Raw genomic sequence first — 13,126 nt, 5'->3', positions numbered from 1 at the left:
AATCAGACCACGGTGGAAAAAGATGCCTCTCCAAAACAATATAACTGGCAAATCTCTGTGCAGATTTATAGTGTGATCTTACCATAATATGAGAACGCACTAACCTCCTATTGAACTCGGTGAGAGGAAATGACTAATGCAAGGAGATAGCTGATACAGTATTTATATTGGACAAAAAGTCTAAACTATCKTAAGCCAGCTCTGCAGCACGGGAAGTGGAGTCTTTATTCAGTTTCCTACAGAGATGTTGTTAGACACTTTTTAATCAAATAATTTAATAGATAAACCTTTACCTTTTGCCGCTGCCAGAAGTGTTATGTTTTATTTAAGCAGATTCTAGTTGTTTTGGTAGTTATATGTATTTTATTTGGGGGATGTGGGATGTGTGTGTATCAGTGTATGAACACTGAGCATTCCAGAAGACACTGAAAAACATCCTGAAGTTCAATTATAAGAATCTTACTTGTAAAGATCTTTATGACCTTGGCAAGAACGCTCAGCAAAGGATTTTGATTATCCTTGGCTCCTTCTTTTGAATTTTGTTAGCAAAGGCACTTTTTGCATGTTTAGTACCTGCATCAGGTGTTGCCTTTCCTAGCTATGGATGTAAACTCTCTTTTCCCCGTGCCACAGGCTGTTGGGCTTTTACCTTTACTCAAATTCTTCACATGTGAGAACTTTCATTGCTGGTTTCTGCAATGACAGAACAGGTTGACAAGTATATTAAATAGTTTAAAAATGAAAAAGTGTTCATTGTACTTGTCTTCAGGTATTTTTTTCCCCCCTTCATTCACAGCCATCTATTTCCAGACCTTCCTGGGCTTTTTGGTTTTGCGTGTTAAGTTTATTTTCTTCCTATCCCTGGTGGCTATCTCCGTTTACAGCGCAGTTTGTTCCTTACTCATTGTTTTGTCTCCTTTGAGGAAATTGCCAGGGTTTCCATTAGCTTGTAATACTAATAGCTGTGACCTCCTTAGGTATCTGTCTGGTTAGAAGGGATTTTTTAATTTGTGGTAATGTAAATATGCCTTGCTTGCAGCCTACAAATTACTYGTATCAGATAAGGCAGGCAGCAATCTAACCTTTCTGTGGCAAGCTTAAACTTTAATTGTGCTTATGGCGTATAATGTAACAGAAAGGTAAATTAGAGTGATTTCTACTCTGTTAAGCTTTGCACGTCTGTTTTATTGTTTCAGGAAAGTATAAGGTTTGAAGCAGATTTTTGGGATGCAGGGAGGTTATTCCAAGGGCACATGCTGTCAGAAGCGAGAGGTGTCTGCCTGGGGATCATGCATTGCTAATTCAAAGCCGATTGTCGTCCAAAGCATTAATTCCCACTGCGAGTAACCAAACTGCAATTGAATAGGCATCTCCTTTTGGCCATGAGACAGAATGCTGAGCTAGATGGACCTTCAACCTGACCCAGTAAAGCTGTTTTTATGACTTGTGCAGAAAAACTTCGTGCCCTAGCTTGCCCAGCCCACTCAAAATATGCTGATCAGGTGCCCAATTTAGATGCTTCTGCTTGTCTTCTTCAGGATGAATCAACAGGAGAGATCACTTTCTACATGAAGGGGGCTGATGTGGTCATGGCCGGCATCGTGCAGTACAATGACTGGCTGGAAGAAGAGGTACGGGGCAGTCTGCCTTAGATACGGAGGATTTCTTGGGCGAGGGCTTTTCTCATGCCAGGGTGGCACGTGGCAAAGCTGCTGATGTTAATTTAGCATGAAGGATGTAGCAATTAAAACATCTGCAGRCTGAAAGATCATTGATATGGCAATTCATTGGATTAGCAGTCAGCCAAATCTATGTGCATAACAGTGCCTTTTAAAGGAAGTCAAGTGGCAAGTTCAACACATTTGGTGCAGGATAATTCCTGTATATTAAATGAATTTTGCTCAAAATTGACTGGCATTCAAGATCGCCAAATTTATCATAGGCTTGATCCTGCATTTGGATTTATTTTAAACTGTCTGTTTAATTTCAAAACTGCATTTGATAGCTTTCTGCTGGGATGGGTTTGTCAGGTTAGCAGTAATGTTGACACAGGCTTCATAGCAGGAGCTTCAATTACTGATTTTCTTCCCTGTGTTCGTAGACATAATATGTTAGTCTTGTTTTAAAGACTGTATGGCCAAAGACTGTAGGTCTTCAAGTCAAAAGCTTGTGTCCTTTCACTTATAGCCAGAGAAAATGAAATTAATGGAGCTGGTTTTGCCATACTGATATGGACATTTTTGTTTCTGATCACTGGGGTAGATTGCAAACCATTTCAGATGTCCTTTCTTTTTCCTCTTAAGTTTATCATGTACTTTATCAGATGTTATAGACTGAATGGGGTTGCTCAAATGGGACGGTTATTTTCTTAACCTGCTATCTTGCATTGCAATCTCTGCAATGCTGTGCATAAATCATCTTCCTCGAGATGCCGTTTATGGTTTACAGTGTGATTCTTCTTTGCAGTGTGGTAACATGGCTAGGGAAGGCCTGAGGGTTCTTGTTGTAGCCAAGAAGTCTCTGACTGAGGAGCAGTATCAAGACTTTGAAGTAAGTTTTTGTTTGCTTTTTTTTTTGCTTTGTTTTTAAACAAATAATTACTGAAGTGATTCTCACAGACCTCTCATGATAATACCACCTCTCATCTCCCTATTCTTTATGACAGAATTGTCATCATTCAAACATCTTGCTGTTCATTTAATCAAAGCAGTGTTTTGAGTGATATGTAAGAAACTGGAGCCTATCCAGGATCCTCCAGAACAGTTCATGAATCCTGCCTTATAGTCTTTTGTGGTTATAAATTCTGCAAATATTCACCATTTGTTAGTCAAGTTGTGTTTTGGGGGGGAAATGTATTGGATTTTAATTTTCTAGTTTGCATCCTGACATCTGTGGAAACTGCAAACATCCTGAATATAACGCAGCCAGGCTCCATGGAAATAGAGACTTTGCGCATGGGGTTTGTTACATGGGACCCCAACATTAATTTATTTACCCCAGATAGGCAGAATTCAAAGAATTGTTTGGTTGTATGCAGAGATGTGATGGTCGACGTGTTTAGGACTCTCTATTGCCCTTGCTTGTAGGAAAAGTGCTAGTCGTGAAAGCCACGGTTAGACCTGTAGTGTGAGGGAGTCATTTCCAGGCTTTCTGCAGGTGTCACTTCAGTAACTGTTGTGCACTTGTGTGCACAAGGACACAGTGTGCATCGCACTGTCCGGCTGGCGCAGGACAGGGACAAAGTGCCAAAAACTTCCTCAAATATTTTCAGCCTCATTCTGTAACACACAGCCAGTGTTCCCAGGGCATTACAGGTGGCACTCTTGAAGACAGGGAGACGTGGGTGGTCCTGCTTGTTAACCCTCTGTTCCACAGAAATATAGAGAGGCTGCTCGAGTGACTGCGACTGCGAGTTTGTGTCTGGTCTGTCCTCAGGCTCGCTATGTGCAGGCGAAGCTGAGCGTGCATGATCGCTCGCTGAAGGTGGCCACAGTGATCGAGAGCCTGGAGATGGAGATGGAGCTGCTGTGTCTCACTGGAGTGGAGGATCAGCTGCAGACGGATGTCCGACCTACTCTGGAGACGCTAAGGAACGCTGGCATTAAGGTCTGACTAACCTAACGTTTCTACTCACAGGAATCCCCAGACCTTCTGGAGTACATGGCACTGTCCTACAGATAGTAAACTGAGACAGTTTGGGGGCCCTGTCAAGGTAAATATTTCAGCAGGTGCACTTTGGGAGTGGGAACAGCAAGGATTTGAGCATCACTTTGGGTACAGAAGATGCTRAGAGTGTTAAATATTAACTAAACACATTAAAGCATATCATCTGTGCTTTTCCTCCCCAAACTGCTCTGGCTCGTTCTGTAGAGAATCCAAGAGCATAGGCAGGACAGTGGCTATAGAAGGTTTTTTTTGCATAAGTGTTTCTTTCAAATGGTTGCGTAAAATGAGACCGAGTTAGATCTGTTCTGTCTCCTGGCGTGCCAGTTCTCRTGCTGAGGTTGATGCACCCAGCTGTGAATATGAATGTGTCGGAGTAGCCGCTAGAGGGGGCCTGAGTCAAAAGAATGAGGAAGGAGAAGGGTTTTTTTTTTTTTCCAGCTTTCCAGCCTTCTGCATCTGAGACTTGAACACCTATAGTCTGAGCTGTATTTACTGGTGAAGAAACAGGCATGATTCCTGCTTAATTTTCCCCTCTRAAAATTTGTCAGTCAGATCCTGGATTTGCAAAAGGAAAATAGTGGACCAAATGCTCAGATTTGGGCAAGAAAAGGAGGTAAAAGGGTTCTGGTTGTGGTTTCTCTGTTTTAAATATGAAAGTGAGCAAAACCCCGAGCTGTACTACAAATCCAAAAGCAGAGCTGCTGTTTGGGGTTTAGATAGGAAGCGGAATTCAAAGCTTCAGACAGGCTTCCAGAAGCACTTTCTGTTTGGAGCCATCCCTATAAATAATAGGAACGTCAGCAAGGAAGTGGGAGAACCAGAATAAAGGTGCTTAGCAATGCTGCGGCTCTCTCCCCCTGCAGCACAGTCCCAGCTAGATGTTCAGAAGCAGTTTCGTTTTTTCTTTTCACCTCGGCTGGAGACACGGTTGTGGCACTGAGTGCATAGTCTCGCATAGCAAGTGCTGCAGTTCTCAGCAGTCACCGTGATGGTGTGTTCAGTTGGGTATTGCATGCAAGAGGTAAATCCAGACTGAAGGCAGTCTTATAATTCGTTACAGGGACCATCTTGTTAAGATAAATCTTTCTCCAGCATCAGATTATTAAACAAATAACTGTCATCTTTTGTTTGTTTGTCTGGGTTTTTGTTGTTTTTTTAAGTTTGGTTAAATATTTTTGGACATTGTCTTCAAAGAATAAAAACACCAGTGGAAAAACAAAACAAACTCTGATATATTTATACTATTGAGGGAATTCCCTGCCAGATTCTAGGAGTATTGCTGCCGACATTGCTCTCCAATGCCCCCCACCCGAAGCACAAAATAAAAGAAGCAGTGTATATAAGAACAACTTGGGCTGTTCCAGACGCACACATCAGCAGTGAGCTAACCCCGGTTGCATCATCCACATTTCAGGCAGGGCCATGAGGGATCTCTCTGCAGCACAGTCTGCTTATTTCAGCCTATGAGAAATAGCTGGGATGGGACGCATTAACACACACATACACATTCCTAAGCTTGCATTTTGTGGGGTTTATCAGCAGCATCTTGAAATGTTGCAGGTGGAAAAATGTTGCACGTAGTTTGTAACCTCTTTTACGTTGTAGCCTCTAAAAGCTCTGCCTTCTTTTGTACATGAGATTTTTTTTTTGTCCATTTTAAAAAAGAGCTTTCTTAAAAAAAAAATTGCATATATATCCTAACAGTCCTTTGATATGCCTGAACTGACAGGTGGTACTTCTAAACATCCTGAAGATGTAATTGTTAAGTTTTGTGTTTAATATATTGATTATTTGGATTTCAGGTGTGGATGCTGACAGGGGATAAGTTAGAGACAGCCACGTGTACAGCAAAGAACGCACATTTGGTGACAAGAACGCAGGACATCCATATATTCAGACTAGTGAGTAAAGCACTCTCTCAAGAGTTGCTCCGGACACTAAATTTTGGGATAGGAGGGGTGCTGAGATCACAATTATAGCCCAGAAGTAGACCGAGAATATATACGTTYTTTTGACCCGACTTTGAGTTTTTGTTTATCTGGCTGTATTTGAAGAGCTTAATGTGCTGCCTGCTCATACCACTTTTGCTCCCTTTGAGACTGTTTTGTTTATTTTTTCACCTCAGCCAACCCAATCCTTCCTCAGTTGCCATGTTTTTTTCCAGGTGACTAACCGTGGAGAAGCCCATTTAGAGCTGAATGCCTTCCGCCGGAAACATGACTGCGCGCTTGTTATTTCTGGCGACTCACTAGAGGTAAACTCCAAACTCTTCAGACTGTTCAGGAGCAGTCCCAAAACTCTATGGCCGAATTCAGATTTTTAAAGGAATATTTGTAGCACAAATATTGATGACGCTTCTGTTCTCTGTAAAATAGGTGTGTCTGAAATACTATGAGTATGAGTTCATGGAGCTGGCTTGCCAGTGCCCTGCTGTGGTGTGCTGCAGATGTGCCCCAACGCAGAAGGCCCAGATCGTGCGCTTGCTCCAGGAAAGAACTGGCAAACTCACCTGTGCAGTAGGTAGGAACTTTGTTTAGTAGGTGAAACCTCCATTATAGTCTCCTCAGACTCATTCCTGTTTATGGATTAGGCAAAGAATCTTTGATTTAATGTGTATGTGGACATCTATAGCTGTGGCTGATAAGGAAAGACCAAAGAGTGTTTTGAGCATGTAAACTGCTCGGGTTTTTTCTTTTTTTGGTTTTAAGGCCTGACTTCTGTCAGCTTAAGGTTGCAAGTAAACCGAGTTTGAAGCCAGAAAGAAGTGGGTTTTTTTACTACCCAACTGCACAATAAGAGATTTATTATGCTTATTTCAGAACTAAAAGGCGGCCACACTAGTTAAGGTTGACTGACCATGTAAGTCATCTTCACTTTTTATGTTCGTCAGTGAGCAGTCCTGTGTCATCTCATAACACCTGGAAATGCTGAGTTAGGGAACAGGTTTTTTGTAGGGTGATTGATAAGATGAAGCTTTGCATATGGAAACTTCAGTGACAGAAACTTAAATATTTGGGGTGGTATCTTTGCAAAACAGAGTTTAAACTTGACCAGGGCAGGTGCCACTGCTAATATGTGAGGTTTATTTCAGCATTGCGGATAAAATGGTATACCCTACAAACCAGACTAGGTGATCAGTAGCTTTGAATTCTTGCGGCTCTATAAAAAGCTGCCTAAAGAATTTAATTTCCTAGTTTCTATTTAAAGTCTTGCATTTGTTAATGGGGTTTAATGTTTCTTCTAGCATTACAGTCTGATCCAGATGCCTTTGGGATTGCAAGTTGCCTGGGTTGCTTAACTGCCAATGTCCTTTATCTGTGCTCTGACCCACAGGTGATGGAGGGAATGACGTCAGCATGATCCAGGAGGCTGACTGTGGTGTTGGAGTTGAAGGAAAGGTGGGATTATCTCACGGTTAATAACACTTCCTATGGCACTTCAGAAGCTAGTTTGCAAGCTACTCGTAAATAAATCCTCAGAAGTTCATGCAAAAAGAAAGAATCACCAGACTACAAGCCTTATCGTGAAAAATAATCTGGCTGTAAAGTAGGCTACTGTTTAGTTGAACTCAAGTTCATTATTTGGTTCTTGGAAGATTCCCTGATTTTGGACCTTTGTGTTTTTTCATGATGTGCCAAATGATGGAGCTGTAATTGCTCTGATAACATAATTACTACAGGTACAATTTAAGAACTGATTTTATTAGTTTAGAAAGCAAATCCTGGGTTAGAACTCGGGTTCGTGCATGGAGCTCCTTGGAACGCAAGGACGGGATTTGGAGGCTGTGCAAAGACGCTGCACGCAGTGAGCCAAAACATTCAAATTGAGTGAACTTTTGAGACTGAAAATTTGTGTTTAAAATTGACTTGATATAAAATGAGTATTATGTTAACATGCGTGTTGTGAATCATAATCCGGAGGGTTGGTTGCTTAGAGTCTGAGGCCAGGAATCAAATGGGAATTCTCTTCATAGTTTTGCTCTTTGCTGAAGAGCTATGGTGGCAGGCAGAAGTACTGAGGTAATACTGTCCCCCACCTAATGCAGTGTAAATTTTCTTGGAAATTCTGCCAGTGGTAGCTAAATAATAGTATGGTATTTCTTTGTTTCCAGTAATGAAATGATCTCATTGTGCTTTTACTTACTCTTGTACACAGGAAGGAAAACAAGCATCACTTGCAGCAGATTTCTCTATCACTCAGTTTAAACATCTGGGCCGTTTACTAATGGTGCATGGAAGGAACAGTTACAAAAGGTCGGCAGCTCTCAGCCAGTTTGTAATCCACAGGAGCTTGTGCATCAGTACAATGCAGGTAAATGGGCTGTTTCATGTGGACTTTTCCAACGGGGAGATGAAAAAAAAAATCTAAAAGCAAAGGTTCTGCATTTCAAATCAGATGCAACTGTTTCTTCTCCTTGAAATGTTTGTAGATTGGAACTTGAGACTGTTACTTTGATCTGAAAACACACAAGAAGGTTCTTGGTGTTGGACCAACATCAGCAACTTTTTCAAAACTGGACAAACAATATCCTACCTTAGAAAATACTGCTGTGACGCAGCATGTTATTGCTATTGTTCAGTGATGTTATCAAATACCTGACTGTGTAGCAGGGCAATGCTCTTAATGAGTAAGTGCACTTACTTACAGGTATGTTTTAAGTTAGGCCTTCAAGCACTGAGACCAAAGTTAAGCAACTGTCTGAAGAGGAGCTGGCTCAGACCCCGATGAGGTTACTGAAACCTCGGTCTGGCGCGGGGAGGAGTGTTCCCGGGAGCTGTGCCGGGAAGGTGGTTGAAGCACATACTGACTTTCCCAAGTGCTCATACAGCAACGTGAAAGCAGTCTGTTCCTCTCCATTTCAAAGGGAACCTGAGAAACAGATGTAGTATTTACAAAATTTGAAGCCCTGCTGGTGTGCAGAGCCCCAGTGTAACACAAATGCAATTGCCAGTTGGCAGGGAGAGTTTAAGGACATTTTAAGAGTTTATGAGCCAAATTCCATTCTTAGCTGTGTTCTCTTGAGTGAAAGATACAGTTAAGGACAGAGGTTGCTCTTTGGGAGTTGTGTTCCCACACCATAATGTACTAATAAACACATCCTTTCAAAACACTAAGGCTTTTCAGTAAAATACTTGATACGTTTGAGAAGTCTGGTTCTTCCCTCTCCCCTTTTTAGAATAACGATGTTGGAGAAGGATGAGTAGAGACAAAAGGTTCGAACTCAGGGGGCAGTCTAGATTGTTTTGTGGTAGAGACACATCTCCAGCTAAAAAAAAAACAGGAAAAAAATGTAATTTCTGTAACTGACCAGAAATTCATCTTAAATGCACTGGAGTTTGGAGTTTGTATTAGTGGGTGCTCATTCTTTTTACATTCTGAAGACAGCATCCGAGGGTGAGGTGTAAATAAGTATGCACCTGTCCTTCACAACATCTGCATGGCTTTCATCAAGCCCGTGGGCTTTGGAGGAAACTCTTTAAGTTCTTTTTTGTGGAATTAAAGTTTTCCATGTTCAGTTCTCCAGTGTTTGCTATTAAACATAGCTTTCATCCAAGGTTTGCGCAGGAATTAAAAGAGCTGATATTACATTCTTCTGTCTTCATTCCAGGGATTTGGAGAGCCCACTKCAAGTACTTTCCAGTTTGAACAGAGTATATTTTTCATCTGTAACTTGTACTGCAGTATCTCATGCCTGAAAAGCTTCTTTTTTTTCTTTCCTAGGCTGTTTTCTCATCAGTATTTTACTTTGCTTCAGTTCCTCTCTACCAGGGCTTTCTCATCATTGGGTAAGAGCTCACTTCTTTTATTAATAGTGTGGAAAACCTATGCATAATGAATAGATTTTGGCTACTTAATATGCAGGGCATGCCTGGCTCTGCTGCGAGTGTTTCACAACACTGGGAGGGTGGGTGCAGTCCTTGTCTCCTTCCTGCTCCTCTGCGCCGAGCGAAGGCGCTGAGCCAGTGCAAGCCCTTCTAGCAGCCTTCCCGAAAGGAAAATTGGTCTGATTCAGAATAGCAGAAAGTAACAGCAAGCTGCTCTTCCAGGAAGAGGTCCTTCAGTCCTGGGGTGAAGCAGAGGGACAGTCGCATCACAGCGCTGGGAAGCCTGCGGGGAGCCGGTGGTGCCAGGCCTCCCCAAGCAAGGCAGCGAGGGTGTCCCACGGCCTCTTGCTCCCAGCTGCGCTCGCCCTCGGCACCCTCACCCCGCGCTCATCAACAGGAGGAATCAGCTGCAGTGTAAAATACACTGGTATTTCACTTGCAATCACATAGTTTTATATGCTATCAAGCACCTAATTAATTAAAAAAAAAAAAAAAAAGGGCACAGCAAATTCATACCCGCTCCCTTCTGATGCAGACAGCCCCCCGAGCCTGAACTGCGGAGCAGCATTTGGGGTGGGGTAGGTCTGTCCCAGACTCCTTAATAAACTTATAACAGCAGTTGCAATACCTGAATCAGTCATCCACCTCTGAATGTTTCTAATCAAAAGCTATTCATGAAGCAGATACTGCAGGTTTTTCCTACATGCAAAACTCTGGTGTGTTACATTTGCAAATTTTTACAATATGTGCATTGTTTAAGATTTCAAGAGTACTGTGTTTTCTTTCTGAAGGCTAGCATTTCTATTTGTTCATCTAATCCTTGATAATTTTGTGGTTTTCCACCTTCTTCCCAGGTACTCCACAATTTACACAATGTTTCCAGTGTTTTCTCTAGTCCTGGACAAGGATGTTAAGTCTGAAGTTGCAATGTTGTACCCAGAGCTCTACAAAGATCTTCTTAAGGTTTGGAAGATTCTTGTTTTTCTGTTTTGGTTTAAGATACCTGTCTTGATTTGGGACTTTCTCTGGAAGACTTGAATGTATTATCCATAGATATGGAACTTTATCATACATTTTCAAGCAAAATTCTTTTAAAGGCAAACATGAGTTAACAGATACAACTTGATTTTCTTACAGTTTGTTGTTGAATGCTACATGAAATATAATTTATTAGAAACGTCTGGGAAATAGAAGTTCCATTCTGTGGGTTATTCTAAGGATTTAATATTACCAATTTGTTCCAAAATAAAGGGGGAGGAGAAATTGTCAGGCATTTGGCACTATCCTAAAGCCAGAAAAGAGGAGGGGGAGAGGAAGGGATCTACTCATTTGATGAGGAGAAGGAGGTTATCACCTGGATTCTGGAATGGAAATTTGCTTTAAGGATGATCTAAAGGAATCTAAAGACTTGTTTATGTGCCCTTTTTGTCATACTAGCATGAAAGAGAGAGATCTTTTTCTTTAAACAAAGAAAAATGTATTTAATATTTACCATAGAAATATCAGGAAAGTAAATTTTGTCCTTGGTGCATTTTGGTTTTCTGGTTTCAGTGTTGTTTTCTCCCCACCCCACTCCCCCTGGAAAATTTTTTGAGTAACTGGGGTATGTGGCCTGGGAACATCTTTCTTAATTGAAGGAAAGGGTGGACTGAGTCTTCAACAGATCCTTTCCCTCAAGGATTTCTGTTAAACAGATACTTTCAGAAGCAAAGCCTGTTTTTCCAACAGCCTGAATAAGTCTCCATCTGGTTTCACTTGCATGTTGTCTCTGATGTCATAAACCACTAATTCTCCAACCATCCTTAGGCCTGGTCGAAACATAGTTTTTTTGTACTGGTATAGCTGTGTTGGCTGGAGATGCTCTTTTTTAAAACCTGCCTGCCTCCAATATGATGTGATTTGTGTGTGTGTGTGTGTGTGTGTAGAGAAATATAATATTAATGTGTACATATATATATGTATACACATACGCATGCACATATTTCACAGCACAATGACTCATGAGACATCTTTACATTGAATTAATTGTGTGTGCAGTAAGGAAGAGGCTGTACTGTACTGTGCAAGCAGTGAGCGTCTGAAGTCCCAGGCCTCCTTCGTGCAGCACGAAAAAGGAGAATAAAGAGACAATGCCTCGGGCTGGTTGGTTGCTTTTGCGTTTTTTACAAGTCACCTTCAAACTCTCTTTCATTAATTGCTGGATTGGTCTGTAAGTGAACGTTCATAAAAGAAAACCCCAACAGAGCTTTGTGTTTTCTCTTTCCCTAGGGGCGGCCGTTGTCATACAAAACGTTTTTGATATGGGTCTTGATAAGCATCTATCAAGGTAAGAAATTAACTTCTGCTTGTGCCTTTATAAGTATTAACAGGTACAGAATATCTAACTTCTTGTTTTGTAGGAAGTTAAGTAAGTCATGGAGTGAAGTTAGCCATGCATCCTTAGGATAGTGAATATGGTTTTTTTTGTCTCAGGAAATGTTGGCAGCGTTACCAAGGCAAGAAATGATCAAAAACTAAATATTGACAGTAACTGGTCAACACTGTCATAGGCAACAATGTAGAAGTTCAAGGCACTGTGCCTCTTCCTATTGGGACCATCCTTTGTAATTCTGGACGAGTTCCTTTCAGTGCTTCCATTGCTCTGTCTGTAAAGTAGAGCTTGTGACTCTTCCTTTCTTTTGAAAAATGTTTTCAAATCTGTGAATGATGCTGGTTGCTAACATTACAAAATACAGAATCTGTAGATTTACATTCTCTTGTGTGTGTTATCTAAACCTTGTCTATTAGCTGTGACAATTATTCTGATTACTTCATAGGCATCTCTAGTGGAGGGACTGGAACAGAGCTCAAATTCTTGATCATATCCCTTACACTCTAATTAGGCTACTGAAACAGTTAACCAAATTCCTAAATTACAACGTATCCATTTTCCAAAAGTGGAGGTAGTAATTAGGGTGTATGTCTAAGAAGACCTTTTCTTTCAGTTCAACCTTTTTTTTTTTTTTAATCAAGTAATCTCAGACACAAATACTTTCTACTACTGATAATCAGGGAATCATGGAAAACACACACATAATGCTGAGCTATAAAGTTAAAATGGCAATACGATCCTGTGACAAAATTTGTTGTTTTCCAAAACTCGTTTATCAACAAGAGTTGGAAGAAAAGTGCCAGAATAAGCAGCTAATTCTTATTGATTTAAATGATATTACCATCCTTAAGAAGGGAGCGAGGCCAAGAATATAAAAACTCTCTTAGCATTATCCTCTGAAATCTAATGCAGTAGAACGCCATGACAGGGATAGTGGTCTTCTGTTGCTATATAAATAAGATGGCAAAGCCAAGGCATTTATAGAAAATTCACAAGTGGTGGAAATCTAAAGCCAGAGGGTGATGCATTGAGGGAAAGATTTCTTTTTGAGCTAAGACCACTATCTGGTTACAATATTTGGTTAAAGTGACTTCACTTCTGATGTGCTAAATAACTAGAAAACAGCAGGCCAAACAATTGGACTAGTTGCTAGCAGAGATGAGCCTAACCAAAAACTTGAGCAGCCCTGAAGTTTGGAAAGTTCACAGCTGGATTTGAACTTTGTGGCTCAAGCTCTAGTCACTTGCAGGTTTTCCCTTCCGAA

The 13,126-nt window shown here is 41.1% G+C and overlaps 1 protein-coding gene across 1 annotated transcript in view; it reads left to right on the top strand.

Moving 5' to 3' along the window:
* The window catches only part of ATP9A (ATPase phospholipid transporting 9A (putative)), a 55,089-nt gene that overhangs the window by 34,491 nt on the left and 7,472 nt on the right, over positions 1–13,126 (top strand). The window contains exons 16-26 of the mRNA XM_026055488.1: positions 1,539–1,631; positions 2,467–2,550; positions 3,436–3,606; positions 5,469–5,567; positions 5,831–5,920; positions 6,042–6,186; positions 7,000–7,064; positions 7,822–7,977; positions 9,388–9,452; positions 10,346–10,454; positions 11,760–11,817. Of these exons, the coding sequence (XP_025911273.1) occupies positions 1,539–1,631; positions 2,467–2,550; positions 3,436–3,606; positions 5,469–5,567; positions 5,831–5,920; positions 6,042–6,186; positions 7,000–7,064; positions 7,822–7,977; positions 9,388–9,452; positions 10,346–10,454; positions 11,760–11,817 (1,135 nt within the window). The remainder of the gene's footprint in view (positions 1–1,538; positions 1,632–2,466; positions 2,551–3,435; positions 3,607–5,468; positions 5,568–5,830; positions 5,921–6,041; positions 6,187–6,999; positions 7,065–7,821; positions 7,978–9,387; positions 9,453–10,345; positions 10,455–11,759; positions 11,818–13,126) is intronic.

This window comes from Apteryx rowi, unplaced genomic scaffold, assembly GCF_003343035.1.
Source record: "Apteryx rowi isolate R43461 unplaced genomic scaffold, aptRow1 scaffold_0, whole genome shotgun sequence".
Classification (NCBI taxonomy): domain Eukaryota; kingdom Metazoa; phylum Chordata; class Aves; order Apterygiformes; family Apterygidae; genus Apteryx; species Apteryx rowi.
Note: the sequence above shows the minus strand (reverse complement) of the source record. Positions and strands in the feature narration are given on the sequence as shown.